General features: G+C 41.4%; 4 protein-coding genes across 4 annotated transcripts in view; 2 read left to right on the top strand and 2 right to left on the bottom strand. All coding sequences in view use genetic code 11, as the record gives it.

Annotated features, from left to right (window-relative positions):
• Positions 1–114: 114 nt before the first annotated feature.
• Positions 115–4,834, bottom strand: EGR_06860 (Ubiquitin hydrolase; the record flags this gene model as incomplete). Its single annotated transcript, XM_024496109.1, has 11 exons — positions 115–477; positions 1,061–1,147; positions 1,464–1,915; positions 2,198–2,251; positions 2,332–2,761; positions 2,899–2,991; positions 3,227–3,264; positions 3,594–3,804; positions 3,876–4,034; positions 4,367–4,540; positions 4,580–4,834. The coding sequence occupies 11 exons, from the start codon at positions 4,832–4,834 to the stop codon at positions 115–117; spliced, it is 2,316 nt and encodes a 771-aa protein (XP_024349529.1).
• Positions 4,835–7,527: 2,693 nt separating this feature from the next.
• Positions 7,528–8,944, top strand: EGR_06859 (Actin; the record flags this gene model as incomplete). Its single annotated transcript, XM_024496108.1, has 2 exons — positions 7,528–7,647; positions 8,027–8,944. The coding sequence occupies 2 exons, from the start codon at positions 7,528–7,530 to the stop codon at positions 8,942–8,944; spliced, it is 1,038 nt and encodes a 345-aa protein (XP_024349528.1).
• A 4,500-nt stretch (positions 8,945–13,444) lies between these two features.
• EGR_06858 (hypothetical protein) lies at positions 13,445–14,492 on the bottom strand (the record flags this gene model as incomplete). Its single annotated transcript, XM_024496107.1, has 6 exons — positions 13,445–13,530; positions 13,660–13,783; positions 13,989–14,126; positions 14,164–14,262; positions 14,298–14,365; positions 14,393–14,492. 6 exons carry the CDS (start codon positions 14,490–14,492, stop codon positions 13,445–13,447), a joined length of 615 nt encoding a protein of 204 aa, XP_024349527.1.
• An 853-nt stretch (positions 14,493–15,345) lies between these two features.
• Positions 15,346–22,350, top strand: part of EGR_06857 (Myosin-VI) — a gene marked incomplete at both ends in the record, with an annotated part of 14,858 nt that continues 7,853 nt past the window's right edge. The window contains 8 exons of the mRNA XM_024496106.1: positions 15,346–15,459; positions 16,176–16,305; positions 16,756–16,920; positions 17,249–17,642; positions 18,248–18,350; positions 18,742–18,922; positions 21,137–21,418; positions 21,532–21,696. Coding sequence (XP_024349526.1) covers positions 15,346–15,459; positions 16,176–16,305; positions 16,756–16,920; positions 17,249–17,642; positions 18,248–18,350; positions 18,742–18,922; positions 21,137–21,418; positions 21,532–21,696 — 1,534 coding nt within the window. The remainder of the gene's footprint in view (positions 15,460–16,175; positions 16,306–16,755; positions 16,921–17,248; positions 17,643–18,247; positions 18,351–18,741; positions 18,923–21,136; positions 21,419–21,531; positions 21,697–22,350) is intronic.

Here is a 22,350-nt window from a genome sequence, read left to right as displayed (position 1 = left end):
AACAACCATTTAATTAATTACTTTCGGAACGTCCTTTTCTTTAAAAAGCATAGAAATTTACTTTTCACATAAAATATGAAATTTTCTGAATGACTGGTATAAGGAAGGAGACCTCTATCGGATCCGTTGATAGAAAAGGAGGTAGGGTTGAGCACTGAGAACCGTAGAAACGGGGACTCGGCTCACATGAGTATCACTAAAGTGGAACCAAGTGCGTGCATCAGTGTTTTTCGACTCCTCATCAGTGCTAGTGCCATCGAGGTCGCCGTGAATGACGTGTTGATCACCGCGACGCAGTTGGCATACAAGATGATGGAGGTGAAGGGGCCAAGGATCGGGTTTTTCAAGGCTCGGGATGAATCGGTCGTCGGGAATTTCACTTTCGTCCGCAACGTAGCAGACATAGTGACCGCTGCGAAGTTGGCCTGAGTGTTCCACCACGCCAAAGAGACGGTACTGACCCTCGCCCGAGGATAACTGCCAAAAGAAACGGGAAAACTGTTTTCTACTCTAATTCTGAAACCAAGACACTACAGATTCAGGAAGTGGAGAAAGCCCTGGTAGCCTTATAGGTGAACAATACGGTGCCTTTCATGTAGGAATAATGTATTATGGGTATAATCACCGCCATAAAAGTCGAAGAGTCGAAGTCAGAAGTGAAACAGAAGATTGGCAGTTGAAGTCAGATGAAAAAAAAAGTTATAATTCGTGCGCATTTACATTCAAAATAAGACGCCTCTGGCTTTTTAAGCGCCAAGAACTCACCCGAAAAATTGTAGTTATAAAGATTATTCTCATGGCATTAGTGAGATCTCTGCTGCATCACCATTATAGTAGAAGAATGTTATAGTTCACCACAACCGGCTACAAATGTTAGTTAGGGCAAGTTGAGTGAATAAACTGTTCTCTAACCAGAGCATCGTTTCCAAAAGCAAAAATCACCAGCGGTTTGTCGAAAATCGCCCAGAAGCACAGTTTTTGCCATGGCAAACTTGCACTCTAGCTAATTTTTAAATAACGAGTTTCTGGTAATCGAATGAATCCACACAAATTCACGTACCCGAGCCAAGCGAGAACAATAGGGCCGCAGGTCAAGGTTAATGGGGAAGGTTATTCGTTTTGAGCACTTCTGTAGTCGATTGCCACACTAAAAAAACGGAAGAACGCATGCAATTTGATAAGCGACAACTCCCAAACCCATTTACGCAAATTAATTTTCATATTTTTTTACCAAAAATAATGCAAATCAAACTGGGGGGAGAGTGAAAAAAAGAGCTTTGTATCTTAAGCAGCCTCAAGTTAAATTTTGCCAAAAAATTAAATTATTTGATGGCATTCCATAACGGCACTAAAGCTTATCCCTCATTCTAGATATGAAATGGTCTCAAGGCCTCTATCCTGAAGCAAGTGAAATGAGGGCGATCATTGACCTAGAGGCGTAATGGCAAATTTGGACTGGGCACCTGAAAGTAGCGTTTGAGGTGCAATGTGAGCACAGGTGGCGGCTTGATGATGAGATCGCGTTTCACGGAGTCACAACGAACACCATCCGTGTTACTACTTTCACTGCTGACAGAGTCACCACCATCTCGTTTCGAGCATCGTTCACAGAGCATCTGATTGTCGCCAATCAACTCCGTGGCCTCAATGAACTTGGCCAGACAGCACTCAAGGCCGGTAGGGCCAGGGAGTGGTGTGGACAAAATCGGACAAACAGAGATAGTTTTTGCCTCTTCCTCCTCGTCAGACTGTGCGATCGTCGTCTCGTCGCCAGCCGAGGAGAGCCGCAGCTTTGTACCGAGGTCCTTACACAATGACGTCTCTGGATCCGGTAAAACTGGCAGCGTGAGCACTGATCCATCCGAAAGACGACTGTTGACATCGTCAACGTTGTCTTCCAAATCGGCACTTTCTCCTGAAAGGATTACAAACACCCTAATTGGCGCTTGGGAGCAGAAAAATATGGAGTGAACGACTGAAAGCTTGTTTCACAATTTGCCAGTACATTTTGTGCATTGAATGCATAGACGTGACCCGTTTACAAACATCCAAAGAACTTTAAATATTAGGAAGGGGAAAATTCAGCAAAATTAGAACTACCAAATAAAAGCGCTGAAAAGTATACTAATGAATGTAAATCAAGATGAGTCAAAAGGAAGACTACAAATTAAGTTTTAGTTGAGTCCTCAGGACCTACCAGCTGACACGGAGCCGGTGCGCGAATCCCTGCCCTTGCCTATGTCATCTTTACCTAGAGATTTTGCAAAAATAAGTTCCGGTTTAAGAATACTCAAGATCCAGAATGCAAATCGTGGAAATCTCAATTAATACCATTCAGAGAGAGGCTAGATGATTCACTGCCGTCATCGTATTCACCTCCTTGAAAATCTTTCTTACTATTCACTTTATTCGCTGCTGAAGCCTCCACCACGCTAACGGTAGATTCAATGGAAGTAACTTTTATGTCAACTTCCAGACTATCCCTTTCTGAAGACGATAATGGGAGACCACCACTGCTGCCATTTTGAAGTACGTCAGAAAGTTCATGGTCACATTTGCCATTCTCAAGGGTATGTTGTGGAGTCAACGATGCATCGTCCTTCATGTCCAATTGCTTCTCTTCCATTTCGGCCTCCTCTTCGCCATTCAAGGCCTCCTCCGGTTTCTCCTCTTCATCAGCCATGTCGCATTCTTCATCCAAAGACCATTTGCTATACTTGCCTTTCCTACTGCTACGCTGTTTCTGCTTATTGGGGCCTTTCTGAAGAGGAAATCATCGTTAATTTAAAAAAAATAAATAAATAAATAAATTTTGCCCGCCAATATTAAGATAGCAACCCACCCCATTGTATTCGGTAGATTTTGGCAAGAAGAAGAGTGAATCACGCTAAAACCTACTTGATCGTAGTCAATGCCGTCATTGTCCTCAGTCATCTGCTCGAAGCATTTACGGTTCCTGTCCTTTCTCTTGTTTTTGCCTTTCGCTTTGCGCTAAAAAAGGCGACAGAAACATTATGGTAATGACAATCCCTCTTAACTCAGGATCGTGACCAAGGAGAACCGTTTATTCAAGAAATGCATTCCATTCGGGAAATAAGCCACATGCACATTCGTAGGGGACAAATTAGCAACAGACGCAATGATGAAGTCAACCTTTCCATGAGATATTTGTCACATTTCAATTCAGTAGTGACGGTATTAACAGACTGATTTTCAAAAAGCGTACCTCTTTTTTGAGTTCACGTTTGGTCTTGGATTTCAAATCTGCGGGAAATAGACACAACGAAAATTAGTACTGCAAAAATAGGATTTAAAAGACTTGAAAAGATCACTATCAGTCATCACATTCCTTAAAAAGGGGGTCAAAGACTTTGGAATCGCAGAACAAGGGAAGGATAATGCATTTTATGGTTCTTCTGGACGAATGTCCGAAAAGTACTGCTGAGCTAACAGTAACCTTTCCGCGTTTTACTTCAAATTTTGATTAGAGTGTAAGAACAAAACGCGAAACTCGGTTTTTAATAAACACAATAACAGTAAGCCCAGCTAGGTGGTTATTCGGTCACAAATCACTCAAAACCCCACCGACTAACCGTTATGATGGCGATACTGGTTTGCATCACCCTCATCAATGAGGATGGGCAGTGAAAGGTCCAAGAAGACTTCAAAGTGCAAAGAGATGTGATTGCACTGACTGCAAGTCAAGGAGGTAAGCAAAACACCACCGAACATTCTATCCACTGTGGTGCAGAGATTGGTGGATTTCCCCCAAATACGCACCTCATTTTTTGTCTCCTCCGTAGACTGAAAAAGGAGCAAATAAGCGCCAGTTCTGAGACAGAACCAAAACAATCTTATGAAGCTGATTCGAATACTTTGGAGGTGCACTCTAGTTCATCCAGAATGGCGCGTTGCCAAAGCTTCAACTCTTCTAGTCGCAGGCCGTCCAACAGATATCGGAGCGCCTCGTGACTGTCGTGCTGACCAAAATTGCCGAAGCGTGGGTACGTTTTGACAAGCTCCGAAAGAATGGGCTGGAAGAAACGTTGAATGTTAAAATGCTTGGTCTTTTTGAAGCAACTTGAGTCCCTTTATTCACAAATCCAGTGGATTAGAAAGACACCAATCCTACACAAATTAGCCATGCTTTGATGCAGGTAAAACATGATCAAAACAACCACTAACCATGTATCTAGCTATTTCCAAGGCAGTAGGTCTGAAACACCAGAAAGTAGAGTCACTGCTAGAGTTGGTGGATACGGCATCCTAATTAAATCTACCTGCCTTGGTTATGTAAAGTGTGCCAGTCAATCTCTACGATCAGGAGAGTTCAAATATCCAACAATCTTTATATATGGAAATAAACATTTATTAGGAAAAAACTACGTGCCCTAGGACTAATAGAAGGCCGCGTGTTTTGTGATCCAATCAATTCTCCGACGAAGGTACTGTAAGCAGTAGACAACGGCGAGTTGCGGGGTAAAAGGCACAATTTCAAAGATATGGTATCTCCCTTGAAGAGGAGGCAAAGCGTCATTCTCTGTGTAAATAGAAGTTTAAAATTAATTGGTCAACTCACCCCATCGGTAAACCGCTTTAGAAAGCCTACAGTTCCGTTGTACATGAGCTTATCAATCCAAGCCTTGAGTCCGGACACACGGGAGAGACACTGGAGCGTAGAATTAAGATAGCATGTGTTCCCTAGATTGTGCAGACCCTGGACTCTGCTATATGGCATGAAAGCAAACTGCACCTTCGGTAAAACCCGAACGCTCCCGTAATCTATATTGCCATTGCTGTTCTGAGAATCCCGCCTTTTTCTATGCTTAGCCATCGGTGACGCTTTACTTCCTTGGAGACGAGCCAAAGTAAAAACTCTAACTCACTACTATAAAAAGATTTGGTTAACTAATTGGAACTGTATCACAATTCCAATGGAGCAGAAGAAGAGCCCTAGAATTAAGAAGTCAGTTCCGGACATTAGATAAGAAGCATGCCATTTGTTGAAGTAAAAAAGAACCCAATTTTTTCACCAAAATTCTTCTGTAAAAAGACTAAGGAGATCTGTTCGTACCCAGGAAATCCGTGACAGAATATTCGCAGGCATCATTAACTTATATGCTTAAAAAGATATGCAAAAATTGAAGCGTACATAATAGAATGAGATAGATGACAAAAAGCATAATGACGTCTAATCAGTTACATGAAAAAGCGCATAAATCCCGCTACAAGACTAACTACCTCGAAGCCACCCTGCTATACGTCACTCGAAAGGGATTTCGAGCGTGGACCAATAAGTTTGGTGATATAAACAACGTAATGGGTGTTATTGGTTATTCGGCTAAAAGTTATATTAAGGCAAAGAGCAGCACAAATTTTTCGTTTTTTGCTATATGCTATAGCAAGCCATATTTCAGCTGCTTGCAAATGCTATCTTATTTCAGTGCCCACCTCCGCCAAATAAGCGCTTCATGATAAAGAACATGATGAAGAGCTCCACAGTCATTTCATGACCGTCGATGCTCAAGAACGCAAAGTCTACGCCAGACCCGTCCAGATATTTGTTCAATGTAAATCTTCCTCATACTCTACCCTAATGCTGGAAATTTGCTTCCATTGAATTTTAGGTGCTGTTGATTTTTTTAGCACCATATGCAGATTTGCAGCATTGCACACAAATGCTTCCAAAACTAAAGTTTTACTCAAGCAAATAGTAAAACCTTCTGAAATCCCTTAAACAGGCTTAAAGAAGTCCTCGCTATAAAATTCAGAACAAATCAAAAAGGCAGCCTAGCCGAATCACGAGCACGTACTGCAACCCTTAAAAATTACAATAGTGCAACAAAAAAGGAATATTACGAATGTAGGGCAGGGGTGAGAAGCTAATGTTTTGGCCTTAAGGCCATTCCGCTTAGCGGAAATGCAATCTGCAGGGCCTAAGGTGCCTGCGAGATCCAATACAAGGCTGAACAAACTCTTGAAGCGCTACAATTGCCGTTCCGCAACTTCATGTCATCCATGGAGCAGTTTGTTGACTCAATACTCCCCCTAAATTCATTTCTATTTAAATTTTGCAAGATTGCGTTTACGTAAGTTTAGAATATGCACCCAATATCAGCTAGTATAAAATAAACAGCGCGAAAACTTCCCGACACTCGTAAATAAAGATAGACTTACTCTTTTACCTGCTCCTTATATCGGCTTATCATGATCAAAAAATTTAAAAAAGGCTATTTTTCACCCGGCAATGTCTACGATGAATACCTCGAACATTCGGAGGTGAGGAGTCGCAAATGCCTAAGAATGCCACTAACTACCCCTTAATATACCCTAATCATGCTCCCGAAGCACTTCATTTTCACGTGAATGTTAAGTTAGTGCACTGCGATAATTTCTGTGGTACAGCTAAGAGTACAAAAAATCATAAATTACTCCAAAGAAGAAACATAAATACTTCTGCTGCGTTTTTCGTGGAGTTCGCACACTTTGCAGATCTGCGAAAAAAATCGCGGCTAAAAAATAGTAAGATTCTCATGGAAACTTCTCGATCTCGTAAATTATCTGAATTCTTTAAAGTGTCAATGTACAAGGACATTACTGTGTTACTAAGTTTTCGACTAAGCACAACAAAGAATTTTCATTTTTACTGATCGTCTTGTATTTGGGGCTTGGTTTTTCACTAAAGTCGCAAGACTTAGGTAGTTTACGCAGCTTATCCCTCCTGTGACACTCACTCGCCCCCATCATGTGACTAATTAGGTTAGAATGGAGGAAAAAAATTGTATAGTAGGGCTAAACAGTACGCGATTTTATCGCCATAGTGAAGGATTATGCAGTCATTTTATTCCTCACAATTCGAGCAGTTGTTTATGCGCGCTATTTACTAAACAGGCTGCCTATTCTCGGTCTGCAGAAACTTCGCACACACGCACAACTATACCAATGAAGATATTTCCAACCTCACGGAGAAATGGAAATTTAGCTTGTATAGCTTAATTACACATTCACCAACTAGCCAATCCCCTGTCAAGTGATGCTTTGCGCACCTTCACCTTGAAGAAGAGGGTAGTGATCTCACCCTAACTTTATCTGGAGAGAGGCTTTCCAGCGATCGTCGTCATCGGACGAAACTTTATACGTGAAAGTTGCAGCCAAAACTGCCAGATTAGTCTGAATTACCGTTATAAAAAAGTTTGTGGATTTTAATGCGGCGTTGCTTTGTGTCACTACTTCCTGATCCAATCCATGCTTGGTGATTCTCCTGGTGTTCATGTACTTATTCAAATCAGAAGTCACATGAATTGATAAATTCAATAACAATAATTAAAGTCACCATGGTTTCGTGGTTGTCGAATCACGGAGCACCAAATCAAATGAGCCTATGTGTGCAAGGCACCAAAGCCCTGATTGGCTGGTTGGTAGATGTGTAATGCAATTACAAAAAGCAGCACGTTAGCATCCCGGCTTAATCTGGTAGCAAAGAGTCAAACTTCTGAGCTAAAATCTGCCTTTTCCAACTTCGACTGAATGGGTGACTCTCTTATTCCAATTGTAATCGACACTGGCACTCAGGAGTGGAGAGCCGGTTTCGCAAATGAACCTTACCCAGGAGTCACTCTCGTGCCGTCTCTACAGAACTTGGAAGGTGTAAGTCTTCTGCCTAAGCCCATTTCCACCATAAGACCATGATTTCCGGTTGATAAGTATAGTGTTTAACAAACATAGTAAAGTGTGGTAAAGTTAACCCATCCTACTCAAAAAAGCCCCCTTCAATCTCAGTGGTGCCACCAATCCCAAAGTAATTTGATTTTATGCATTCACGTGCTTTAAGCAATGTAAATACACCTCCCCAAACAGGGCTGACAGAGCTGTCACTTTTGGCACGAATGTTAATTTCATTGGTCTGATGTGCCGACAAAGCGGTAAGGGGAGGCTTTCATGCGAGAATAAGGTGTATTCACGTGCCAGGTAAATTACACCATACCACAGGCTGGAAACAAGTAAACTTTTTTGTCGTTTCTCTTAGTCGGAGGTGGTCGAAAATGGCATCGTGCTTGAATTCAAGGGCTCACATAAAGCCGTCTCCTACTACACTAAACACATTCAAGAGTGCTTGACTGGTCTAAGGGCGGACTCCAAGTCGGCTCACCTTCTCCTTGCTGTTCCGCAGAAGATGTCGGACACCTATCGGAAGCGATTGACGGAGGTGCTTTTTGAGAACTTTGACTTCCATTCAGTCTTTTACGTTATCCAGCCACTTCTAGCCGCTTACTCTTCTGGATATTCCAACTGTCTCGTTGTTGATTCTGGCTACTCCAATACAGGAATCCTCGCGGTCAAAAATCTCTACCCCTTAGGAGAAAGCGAACGAGTTCTTCCTCTTGGCGGCAGAAACATCGATCGGTATTTGCGACACCTAAGCGGAGATAAACTTGCCGCCTACAACGAGGCTGGTCTACGCCATGTCAAGGTCAACTACTGTTCCGTGGCTTCAAGTTTTCCTAAATCCAATGGCAATACACGAACTGTAGTCACCATGCCAGACGGAAAGAAGCTTACTTTAGGTGAAGAATTGACCCTAGCTCCCGAAATGCTTTTCAATCCGAGTTTGGGAGGACTGGCAGATGTCATGCCGATCGATCAAGCGGCAATACGTTCAGCTTTGAGTTTGGAGGAGAATGACGCCTACGCAGTTCTGGAGACAGTTGTACTAGCGGGAGGGAATACGGCTTTTCCCGGAACCGCGTCGCGAATGCAGGTGGGAATCGCCACAAGAACTGTTCCGCGGATCAACAAAAGAGTGATAAAACACAGACAAGGCATTGAAGCCGTGTGGATAGGTGGGACGATAATTGCATCCACACAAACCTACCCAAAGATCTGTATCACTAAAGAAGCCTATAAGGAACGCGGATCCGCTGTGGCCATTGACAGATGGCTCTAGTTTGTAATGCATTTCAGTTCACTTGTATCAAACCAGAGCATGCAGCCTATCAACATATTATTCATCTTTCCATTACTTAATGAATACCATATTTTACCTAATCTCTGAGTACTTGCTCACTCTCCCTTTTTTTCCTGCAAACAATACCGACTGAAGCGAACCGAGTTACACGGGCACATAATAGCAAAATTTGCCAGGAAGTATGACACAAATTATAAAATGATGAGGAATAACTACTACGGTTAGCAGTTGAAGTAGGTGCAGTCGCATTTCAACCTCTCGTTATCAAATAATCAACTGAAAAAGGGAGATGGCTGAGGTCGATGAGCATTAAGCTCTAATCCACAAAGACGAACTTCGCTTAGACATTTTCGTGCAACTGTTAGACACTTAAAATACCTAAACATAAATCATAGTCTCCGGAGCGGGTTAAGGAGGTCTAGGGCAAGTAATGTAGGTACTTCCATGAAACTACCCATTACCAAAGCCAATTACTTCTCCGACTATTAAAATAATTTACGAGATAGAAATCCTATCGGAAAACCAAAATTTGATGGTGCTACAGCTTTTGAGCTATTCGTGAGGAGGTTTCTGGGTCTAGAAGCTTAGCGACAACCGCTACACTGGTCACAGTAGCATATGGGCAATGTGAGTTTCAAAATGCAAGTAAATGAAGAGCATTATAAAATTATAATTACAATTCCTAAGATACCTAATAGTTTAAGCGCAAAATTTGTCGAGCGAAAAAAAGGGAGGAAAAATTGCTTATTGGTAATAATTCTCGATAGTATAGAAAACCATCTCTTTATCACGCAAGCTACTTATAAAATAATTAGTAGCGTTTGATTTGAGTCAAAAGTCTTCGTGGATAATCGATTTGGCAGGAGGTGCGGAGTGTTTCGCTTCAGTCGTCAAAATATTTACTGCATAGCTTTTTCCCACACAATAATACTGTTCCATTGAAGAAGGATGAAGTTCTCACATGGCCTTTTACTGTAAAAAATTTTGATAATTCGACTAAATGAAGAAAAAAGTCCACAAAATGTGCCTTAAGCTCTAAAAAGGGGGTTCTGGTTGCGGTGTTCATGAAAGAGATTCACCAGTATTACAGGTGCCATAGACTCTTCTGTAGCAAATCTTTTTTCCAGACGGTTCACGGCAGGTATCGCTCCAGATGTTGATAGCATTCCTGTAGACCACAGGACTAAGGTAGTCGCAGAAGGTAGACACCATTTCCTACCATTTTTAAGGATCATCACCGATTCTCCCATCCACAGCATATGCACTTCTTCCATTACGCTAAATTTTATCATCCAACAGTAGAAATCAGGATATTTGTCCTTTGAGTTGGGGTTCGTTTTCCGCTGCCGCTAATGTAGCGCCCCGGGTCCTCCCTGAAGATGAAAGAGGACTTAGTACTGAAACAGAGCATACAAAGAAGATTTGCCTCAGAGTGATTGGTGAAGCTTTCCTCCAGAACTTGGCTTGCTGCTGGCTGCCCAGCAGTGGTAAACAGTGATAGCCGAGTGGTGCTTGGCCCTACTTTCACACTTAATGAGCCATACGCATTTGAGGCTAGCTAAAAACGCCCGCACCGCCAAGAATCATTCCTGTTGGGTTTTGTAGAAGCTCTGTCCTCCTGGCTGTCTTTCGCATATTTCACAAGACTATTGAGCATCATAAAACTCCATAATCCCTCAAATCACCCTATACTGCTTCCGAGTATTTGTAATATCAGTTGAATTTGAAATTTATCATTCATTGAAGTACTTTAAATAAGCTACTACTCGCCATAAGGTCACGCTCAATCAGCATTATCCATAAGCGTGACTTAAACAACTTGAAGTCACCGGCATTCCCCATCCTCTTCACTCCTACACTGAGGTAATAGAGAGCTGCGTCGAAGACGTCTTGACATGATCCAGGCTCGAGCGCATAGATGTCAGTTAATAAGAGATCTCGATCAGTTAAAGTTCTAGCCTATACTAGATTTAGTCGAAAGAATCGTGTACACGGTTCCACATTTCATACTCGCGGGTTGGTTTGAACATTTGATTTGGCTTTTTCACTAAGGTACAGGATAAACGGATTCCGATGATAGTGGACATAAGGTTGGATGGCTAGAGAAATACTGAGTTGGAAGAAGGCTGCACTACACTAGTCCAGCCCGTCATCGACCAGGAGAAACGGACGTTTGCCAGAGGGGTCATTAATAACTGCGAAAAGGCGGACGATGACGAGAAGTACGTAAACAACCTCCGAATACTGGCGGAACAAGCCTCTTGTGATTCACCTCCAGCCAAGATCATTGAATGGATAACTGTTCGGTTCTGCCACAACTTTCACCCAACTATTGCAGTCGAGAGTCCCCACGGCAACGAAGAAGAGTTAGAAGTTGCTCACGTCCCTGCGCTACAACAACCGCAACAGACAACAACCCCAACACCCTAATGTCGAGACTCCTGCGTTACGCCTCAAAATTTTGGGAGCTTCCCTTCTCCCTATCATGTTTGCTTCATTCTAGCAGGCCCTGGACAGACTAGAAGGACGTCAATGTAATGCCCTCTTTGACTCTAGTGAGGCCAGAGCAATAGCAGACCTTAAGGCTTAAGGCTGCCTGAGGACAGAAAAAGACTATTTTATTTGGTATACAATCGAAAAGTAAACATTAAGCGTGAATTTAGGTGAGTTGGACCTACAAACGAAAAATCCCCAGGTTTATATGTAGAATCACAACTATAAATTCGGGTTTATTGCATTTTTGATAATGAATTTATGAATTTTGATGTGCGGAAAAATTGACGGTTGCCTAATCGAATATCAGGAGTAGAAGGGAGAACACATTAAGTACTTCAACTGTTTACTTAGCCTTTTGTGTTGGTAACGGAGCCCTCAGAGCTCCGTCAATCGTACTTCATTTAGCGCTATTGGCTCCGGGCCATCGCAGCAGGGCTCCAGCCCATCTAGACGTCTCGACGCATTACACATATATGAACCGGCTGTAAGGGGCCAACTTTAAGGCTAAATGTACCTGACAGTAAACCCACTCAATAAGCATTTGCGTTTGGCCATTCAGAAAGTACCTGACATTTATACCTGCAAATCCAATATTCCAAGCATTATAAAACCTAATTGAGCGTAACGTTCAAAGTGAATGGAAAATTGCCACAGCAAAAAACTGTTCAATTCGTTAACTAAATTCCACAATAGTGATAACAATCGCGCCTGATCTGATAGAAAAATGTTAATTGTTTATTCAACTCTCGATTTTAGTAACAGGCCACTTGGGGATCCCTCCAGTGTACATCCGCCGAGCCGTCTCGCCCCCGAGCCATGTCAGTAGTTCCCGACCCTACTGTATGTCAGCAATACATATTCTGTCTTCCACCGTCTTTAAGGAAGTCTCGGGGCATTACTGCATCTTACGACATCCATTACAACGTATGAGTGGGAAGCGACGACTTGATCCGATTACTTCTTTATCATCACTTTCATCGGCGGGGCTTAGCACTGCTTATCCGTGTGCCTTTATATCCCAGCTTAAATACCATCGCCAATTCTTTTGTATGTATATGCAACATTCAAAGTCGACCCCATGTGAATGGAACAGCTTAAGCATGATCATATATGTGTAACTGATACAGACCTGTTGATACTAGTAAAGAAAGTGGGGGGAAGTACGAATGACGAAGAGAATATAAGGCAGCAAAGTAAGTAAGGAACCGAAACAAGTAAAATTAAAAAATAAATGGGAATAACATCAAAAATGCAGGAATTCCCACAACTTCAGTGCACCCAAGTCAAAGACAACGAATAGGCAGACTAAGACGAGAATTAAGCAGAAAGTAAAGAAGACAATAATGATAAAGGCGACCAACTAGATGCTACCGCAGCACATCCCACTTTCGTTGCCACCAATCCAAAAGTTCTTACCTTTCCCACCGTTTCACTTTCCTCCTCTTCATACCTGACTGGCATTCTTCTCCACTCACCTCGCCGAATCCGGAGATGAGACCGCATTTGTACTGCACACGACTCCGAGGTGGCCATTATCCTACATCTGATTTCCTCCACTCTCAAACAGTGTTCAGTGGTCAGCACACGCCTCCATTGTCAACAACCCCTACTGCCACTACCAACGACAGCATCTCCACCGCCCACCAGGCCGCCAACTCACGTCCGTCTCAATGCATGACTATCCGCATCTAGTAAAATCTCTGGAAACATCTTGACTGGTTCTCCGCATTATTCGTTCGTCCAACCTTTTCTTCAACCCTACTTATCCTGAATTGGCTATTTGCTGAAGTAGAACGTATTATTCCATTTAATACCATTCCCGGTTTTGCCACTCATTTCTCGTCTTTTTTTCACGTAAACATCTGCCCTCCTAAATGCATTTACCACAAATCTATTAATATTATTTAAATGTGGTTTAATGAAGAATCATAGTTCAATACTCACTACATATATTAACATGTATAGAAGCGTGCAAACCATTGCTCATGGAAGGGTATCGGAACCTTTCAAGAAATTAAGGACATTTTCTCTCCCATGGATGAGAGCATCAACGGAGAGACGAAATTCCTCTACTAAAAATAAAGCATTTCTAAAATAAGGCGCAGAGATAATGAAAATTTGTAGTAAACAATTCGACGAGTTCCGTGAAAGGTAAAACATTTTTTGAAACTACTATATTATCAATACCCTATACTCACCAGAAGCCCCTCCAAAGTCAGATTTTATTGCATCTCCTATCATAATCGAGGCCTTTCCCAGGTCGTCGTGCAGTACCTTAACGTTCGCAAGCTCTTGATCGATCCTTTTTTGAACTAAGTTCAGCTGAAAAAGAAAACCGATGACGAGGTGAAAAGGAGACACATCAAAAACAGGACTATACCACTTATCCATAGTCAGAACTGCTTTTAGCTGGAGTGTCCCAGTAATATCAAGAATCCTATGGTCAGAATCACGCATGAGCATTTAGAATACATAGCATTAAATAAAGGGAACACGAAAAAAGGACAGGAAGAACGATGGAACTCACCAACATCAAATTTTGTTCGTATTTACCAATACTTTTCTTAATCCATTCGTGCTTCTTCCTAGAGTACGTAGTTTGAGGAATATCGTCCGGTAAGACTACATCGTCACCAATATTAAAAATGTCGCAAATAATAAAATTCTACAGAACCAATAAGTATTGAGACAGAAAACCGGACATCAAACTGGTCAAAGAGAACGTTTTGTTGACCTTGCAGCTTGATTTTGATCATCTTTTTGAGAGCATCAACTTTGTCCTGTGTAAGATACTTTTCATACTAATTTTTATTGAATCAAAGGCAATAAAACTCACTTTAGCGTAAAGCTCGCCAACAACTTTCTCAACAAGTTCGCACAAATTGTCCGTGAATATGTTATATACTAAAAGTTAAGGAAATTGCCACGTACTCAGATCTGATAAATTAAGGGGCGCAAATCCAATTGCAGTTGTTACATATTCTTGAGCAGCTTCAATAGGAATCTCTATCACGTCACACGACGAGTCCATGAGCAATGACGAAAAGCCTCAGGATACCAAAGAAACCGCCCTTGAGGAGCAATTTGAAAGAGCGGTGAAAAAAAAAGTGGACGGACAAAAGTGCCTAAGGCGAAACATGGGCTATGCAATTGAAACACTGTAATCGTTTGTAAGCTCTAAGGGGAGATCAGGTAGCTTACAGTATATTAAAACTCTGCCATACCAACTACAAAGTATGCAATACATAATAAAAGAGCTTTTACCCATGCATTAAAAGGATTTTGACACCTAGTGTACATGTCTGCAATGGTTTAGTGACAGATGCGGTTCCAAAAACTCTGTTTACGTGTAAATGAAATATAGGACCCATACTAGTGACCTGCAAAAGTGTTAGAATTGACTTAAAAGTATCAAAAACAGCAACAAAGGCACTAACGCATTATGTGATTCGGAAACTGGTAATTGTGAAACTAAAAAACTTTTAAAAATATTGGCTCCATGTACGAACTTCTAATCTACCAACGATTCTTGTACTTTTTTATTTTTCTGTTGCTCCTACAGGTTAAGTGCAACAAAAATCACTCATTTTAAAGGTCCCTGCCTTAACCACAAATATGCACTTAGAACAGCGTATCTCAGTCTCATATGATGCTCTAATTTCTTATTCTTTGTGATAGTTCCTAATTATGATTTCATGCGTTACGTAGCATTGTCAGTTCAATTTAAGTAATTTTTTATTGATTTATTACTTTCCTAGACTTTATAGGTGTTTTTAATCTAGGATTCCCTTTAATCCTGTCCATTTGCGTGTAACCTTGATGACTTTCTATGTGCTGCATAAGCATCAGCGTGATTAATGGACCAAATTTGATTGCTCATCTTAATGGATGGTAAGAGTTGTTGGTTGCCAGATGAAACAGATGGCTACATACTGGGCCGGGTGATAAAAGTCAACAATGGCGTAGCAACTTGTCGGCCTATCTCTGGTAAAGGTCATGTGAGTCCGTCTTCTGCTAATTTTCTTCACAAATACGTGTTTTATGATGCACGTTATTGCTACCGTTTTTAAATAGTTCTGGTTGAATACGTGTAACAATGGAATAATCTAAGTACAGGTTGCGTTAATTTTAGCAAAATCTGACGTCGCAACTCAGTTCTACATAAAGCAATGATTCTCCAATTTCGCTGACTATTTTGTGTTTGTTTTAGCCATTTGAGATACCCACTGAAGGTGTTCTTTTGGTGGAACCGCATAATCATCAACCTGATGACAACTGTGGGTTTTTAAATGAATTTTATTTTTGAAGGTGCATTAATTAATTTGAACGAGGCTACGCTATTGGAGAATGTTAAGCAACGTTATTTAAAGGATAAAATTTACGTGAGTGGTTTTCTCCTTTTGCAAATGTATATATTTTCATTCCATTTTTCTGCAACTGGGTAATTTTTCTGAAAAGCTTCAAATTGTTATGTATGTCAAAGATCACTTCATGTTACGCATACCGATTTGGCACGCGTTTCTCTGACGCAATCAACGGTGTTTTGACTCATGAATTACTGTTCTCTTTTAAGATAATCTAGCGCAATTTATTTTTATGTCACACTGCTTGTTCACAGGGTGTCACTCTTTGTTTCTTATGTTCATTCTATGGAAATGTAAGCGTTGTTTAGATGATCTTTTGTGTCTTGAATGGCCTTTTTTCTCCTTCGCAGACATATGTCGCCAATATTCTTATTGCCGTGAATCCTTATTACGAAATCAAAGGACTCTATTCACGACAGATGATTGAGACTTACAAGGGAATGTCTTTGGGAACGCTTCCACCGCACCCTTTTGCTATTGGTTAGTAGAATCCACCTTTTCGCATTTTTGTCTCAATGCACTATTTTGGAAAATTGATTTTTGGCTTTTTCCACCTTTTACAGTTTGGATTTCGGAAGGCAGTGGTCACATCCTGTGCTGCATGCCTTTATTTCTTGTGTATAACTCGTCTATGTATGCCGATGTCATTTATTTTGTATGCAAGAAACGTGGTTTCCGTTCCTATCAATCATCGAGTCTTGCCGATGCACTGGTGCACACGTGTTCATCAAGTGCAGGATGATTGATTCACCAAATTTTGGCCTTCATTAATATGTTTCTGTTTTCCATGAGGCATTGTCGCAAACCGTCATACCTATTTCTTACAATAAGTTGGTTTTCTGTTGTCTCTGAAGTACTATATTATGCGTGTTAGTTAAGCAGAAATTTAATTCTCTTGCTACGAAATTGTCCACATTTTATGCCTTTTAGCTGACAAAGCTTTTCGTGACATGAAAATTCAGAAAGAGTCTCAAGCGATCATCGTGAGTGGTGAATCGGGTGCGGGTAAAACAGAGACTACAAAACACGTTCTTCGGTATTTGACTGAAGGCTATGGTGCTGATGCTGGTGTCATCGAACAAAGAATTATTAACTGTAAGCCTGATTCTTCTCTCTCCTACTGACTTATCAAACCTGACTTGTTCTTCAATGAACGGCCCAGCCTGTTGAAAAACTTTGTGAAATTAATAACTGACATTAAAATGAAGTAGTTGTGTTGTCGAATAGCCGCCCTTCTGGGTCAATTCAGGAAGCGTGGGAATTCTTGTGCCGCAAATATTACTTCCCTGAGAAAAAATTTAGTAGTTCTAACCAAGTTATATTCTTTCCTCAATTAAATGATGAGGAAGGCATAAAAAGAATAGCGATGTGGAATGCAATAAGCATGTAAATGTCAATAAAATTGAGTCGTTTATATTTTCAGCGAACCCTTTATTAGAAGCCTTTGGAAATGCCAAAACAATGAGGAATAACAATTCCTCCCGATTTGGCAAATTCATTGAACTGGCCTTTGACAAAAACAATGCGGTCTCCGGTGGGTCTCTGGAGCACTACATTCTCGAAAAGGGTCGCCTAGTTCGCCAGTCACCAGAGGAGAGGAATTTCCATTTCTTTTATCAGCTTTTTGCTGGAGCTCCAAACGGTCTAAGACAAAAACTTGGACTTACCACCCCGGATGACTTTCTGGTGCGTAGATATTTTTACCCATTGCAGCTTTTTGCTATCTCGAATGAGCTCTGTTTCTTCCAACTGGTGACTTCCAGTATTATCAAACCCATTTTAGAAACCTCTCTTATCTCCCCACTTCGGATAGGGAAGTCAACCTGACCTTATTCATGAGATATTAATTCTTAACAGTAGACTCGCGCTCTGTGCGATTTGAACTGTCTGAGTTGCATCACGAAGTGCATATGCGCTATCCATAACTTTCCATGCAAGACTGTAGGCGTTAACATGCGGCACATTCAGACAGGTTTTGACTTGATTATAACCATTATTATAACAATTCCATGTGCATTAAATGCTAGAATAGGCTCTCCCAATAGTACTTAGGTGCTCTTAAGACACGTGACTGACATCTGCCGTCTAATAGAGTCTAACATTTTGACATATTAATCAGTCAGGTAACGTTTTGTCTACGTACAGAAGGACTTGGGGTTACTGGCATGACCTGGAGGGCAGCCCAATCGGCAGAGGTACAATGACAAAGTACCTAAGTAATCCCTTTACCAAAACCAAAAACATCCTATGTATTACATTATCACTACAAGTAACCAATCGGATTTTTGCATAGGTCTACCCACTCTGTAGCAATTTTGAACCATTTGTGCTTAACAATCTGAACAAACTCCCTACTTCTTTCCCATACAGTCTGTCTTTACTCTCCCTCACTCGTGGTCCATTTCATTCCTATTGTGTTTAGCCACTCCTTTTTCTGTCTGCAGTACCTCTCACGGGGCTGTACACGCTATTTCCTTCAACCGCAGAACAGAAACGCGCTCTCGGAAGATCGTTTGAGTCATGACGTAAGTCACTTTTTCGTGAGTACTCATGTGGAATCGCTCGGTGTGAGTCACGAAGCCTGATGTTTGACGTGCCTATGAGATAAGTAAGCTTGCTCGATTGCCTACGTATAAGCCTATTCCTTGCAGTCGTCATTTCATGTTGGCAGTAGCAATCCCTGTGCTAATCATGTGTACCCGCACATACATACTGACCAAACAACCTCACTGAGACTCCTGTCATGGTCACACGAACAAACTCATGCTGAGGTTGCATCTTCTTCAGGATTGTTACATCCCCGATGGTAAGAGTAGGCTTCAAATTTGCTCCTCGAGGATTAGCGGACAAACTTTAGTGAATCCTGTTACGTTATCTTCACCATGTGGCTAAACTTAACGATGTTGTGTCCCCCAGCATAAGGACCAAGGACCTCTGCATGACATCAAAATGGATGATCTTGAGGATTTTAAGACTTCGATCAAGGTCATGACAGAAATGGGCCTGAATGAAACCACTCAGGAGTCGATTTTCTCTATCCTCGCGGGAATCTTGCATCTGGGAAATGTGGTCTTTCAGGAATCCCTGAGTACTCATGGTGAGTGCATTCTGAAATGTGCTTTCCATACTCATAATTACTTTCAGTCAATTCTTCCCAAGATCTGGATTTCACTGGTGTATGCAAACAAATGTGGTCCTTCACTGCTCTAATTTCAAAGGACAGGAAAATGGACTGCTTTTGACTTGAAGGGAATATTTTCATTTTCCCCTGTTTCAGCCTACATCGCACTGAAACTCACAAAGGGAACAAAGTGAATTTGTTTGATAGTGTCCATATTACATATTCAATGCAATAGTTGTGTACCTCCTACCGAGTAACGATCTGTTTTCTTTCAAATGTATTTGAGATTTGAAAATATTTACAATGCCTTTTAAATAGTGGAGAAAACATCGCTTCTTGTGTCCTGAAGCGTTTCGCATTGTATCTTATCCAAGGCTTCGCTGAGAGTCTTAATTTAGGTGGAAACACGCCCCCTTAAGGCAGAACTTACTACCTTTCGTAATCGGTTGGTAGGAGCACAAGAATACGCTTCCCACATTTACCGTTGCCATTGTGTACTCAACATAGTACCGAGTTCATACGCATCATTCGTGGTTGAGATTGTCAAAGGCAACCTAGCGTATTCCATTCTGATCAACGATTAGCACCACAAATATGCGCAAATCATGGGCGAGTAGTACCTCCTCTCTCTATCATCTTAATTAATACCCAGAATCTATTAAAATAATCAGGTGGCTCGGCAACTTTGCCCATTGTCAAACTTTATTCTTGCTTTCCGTTTACTTTGGGATTGGTGATGTCCACTTGCACTACTGCTGCTTTTGGTTCACCAGTGATTCCATTCGCAAGTCGCTCACTCACTTCAGTGTTATGACTGTGATGGCTTCGAACTGTGCATTCGAAGCAGAGATTCTGTGCCCCCATAATTCTGAGGAGACATTGACTTCCGACAGTTAATCTGCCTTAAAACCTCTCCGACTCTCAAATCTTCTTTCTTACTCAAATTCACTCATATCGAGCCTTTCACTCGGTTTGAGTCCTGGCACACGTTGCAGTGTGTTATCCTTTACAAAATCATGTAGTGATGTCAATGATTGAGTGTGTGCGTGTGTGTGTTTTAGATCCCATACATCAAGAAAGTGGTTGGTTAATGACAAATTTACTACTCTCTATTGCTTACTAATTTTTTAAACGCCAATGCCACCTCCAAGTTATTACTCACATTTTATGTCTCACTCCTTCTCCACATTTAGCATCCCCCAAAATTCACATTACTTCACATTTGGCAACGCGATTGAGCACTCACGTAGGGTGGCTACTCTATTCGATGTCATGTGCTTCTAACAGCACCAGTAATAATTTGCATAATTCTCGTTCAAAAGTCCCTTCCCGCTTAAACGCGTTGGACTGGGACCCCAGTCCTTGTGTTCGGTTACTTCTACCCCACTCAGTTTCTCTACGCGCTTTCACTGAGGTTGACTTTCAAGGGTGACAGGTAATTTCTTATCTTCAAAGTTCGCCATGAGCACTTTCTACCAGGCCTTGAGCTTATCAATAAGTTTGTGAGTCCTCATGGGATTTTGTGTGCTCCTAGTGACGTCAAAGAGGGTGTAGTTAAAAAGATACGTGTAAATAGGGCTGTTGTCTCTATCTTCATTTTTTGTTGATTCCCTCTTTGCATAACGATTAAGCAGCCCTGGAAAAAAGAGAAGCAAATCAACCTATTTTACGAACCCAAAGTGGAGACGTCAATGTGACCTGTGAATGTAAAAGTAAAAATTTAGCTGTCTGACTTGTAATTCACACTGGATAGACCAAGATGATTCGTTTTATTTTCATACATGAAAATACACTGCGCACTTCCTCTAGGTGTGACCTGAGATTTGCGCAGCTCCTCAGTGTGTAGGTCATTCACCGATATTGATTTCTCTCTCTGATGAATGGAACCTACGTTGGACCTCCTCCTCCTCCTGCTCCTCCTCCACACTGATTAATTCACCTCGGAAATGGCGATCGTCTTCATTAAATCCTCTCAAATCATGTGGTTAGGTTGTTAGAAGTATAAATCCTTTAATGATGTGTTGACAAGCGCTCAAATTACACAATTGGATAATTTGTCTGGAAGCCAATTTTTCTATCTGTCATAGTGAATAAAGATTTAAAAATAGCTAAGTTTACCACATTTTCAGCACATGAATAACACCAAATTGCTGGTTCACACTCATATCCACCTTCCGCTGTGGATTTTAGGAGGGTGTACAATCACATCGCAGTCGCAGCCCTCCTTGAACATGGCGTCAAAGTTGTTGGGCATCGATGCTGCGACAATGGCTAAAGCCTTGACAACTAGGATTACTGGAACGCTAGATCTTACAATTGCACTTCGGCTCGAGGAGACCTCGAATGCCCGAGATGGTCTTGCCAAAGTCATATACGACCGACTGTTTGATCTTCTCGTCACCTCGATTAATAGAGCCATTCCCCAGTCGAAGAAGTCAACCTACATCGGCCTCCTGGATATTGCTGGTTTTGGTATGCTTACTGTATCGTATTAAGTAATGCGCTTAACCCCACATAACCCACTCCTTGTTCCCGTTAATTCGCCTTCAAAAGGGACGGTCTCACTAATAAGTTTTTTATGTTAGAACATTTTGACGTGAACTCCTTCGAACAGTTCTGTATCAATTATTGTAATGAAAAATTGCAACAATTTTTCAACGAGCGAATTCTCAGGGAAGAGCAGATTGTCTACCAAAGAGAGGGTTTAAACGTCAGCAGTGTATCCTACATTGACAACCAGGACTGCATTGGTAGGTGATTTTTCTTGCTATCGTCCAGTCATTTCATAATTGATTTTTAATATTTTTTTTCTTTAGGTTGTTGGCATTTTTTTTAAATAATCGCGAATGTCATATTTTTCGAATTTGCGTCACCTTTAATTAGTACCACTGTAAATTTGTTCATTTAATGGAATTCCATTTTTCACAAATCGTTCTCAAAATCATATTGCAATTTGGGATATAATTTAGTGCTTGATTTATCGTAAATTTGAGGCAGAACCTCATGCATCACTCTCACAAAGCCGTTTTATATAAAAATAAGTAAGAAAATTTGTTGCCATCGCTGTATGGTAGGAAATCGTGTTAACCTCATCGCGTAACTAATTGAACTGCGCCCTTGGGCTCCAAAACCGAAGCCCTATTGTTTGAATTTTCAGCATTGACATCGGAGTTGGTAACGAGCACTGTGGAGCCAAAAATAAAACTCACATTCTAAGTTTAGGACAGTAATTTGTCGAATGGTGTGTAGTTCCCTGAGACTGCCCTGAAGGCGAAAGAAGACAATATTGCCCGGAGTCGGGGCTATTGGTTTGGCCCGGCGACCAGCTCACCCGACGAAAGTAAACTGGCAGAGCACCACAGTGGACCCTTTACTAAGATCAGAAGTTAACCAAACAAGTAACG

This window comes from Echinococcus granulosus (assembly GCF_000524195.1).
Source record: "Echinococcus granulosus chromosome Unknown EG_S00064, whole genome shotgun sequence".
Taxonomy (NCBI): domain Eukaryota; kingdom Metazoa; phylum Platyhelminthes; class Cestoda; order Cyclophyllidea; family Taeniidae; genus Echinococcus; species Echinococcus granulosus.
The sequence above is the reverse complement of the archived record's forward strand: the minus strand, read 5'-3'. Positions and strand labels throughout refer to the sequence as shown.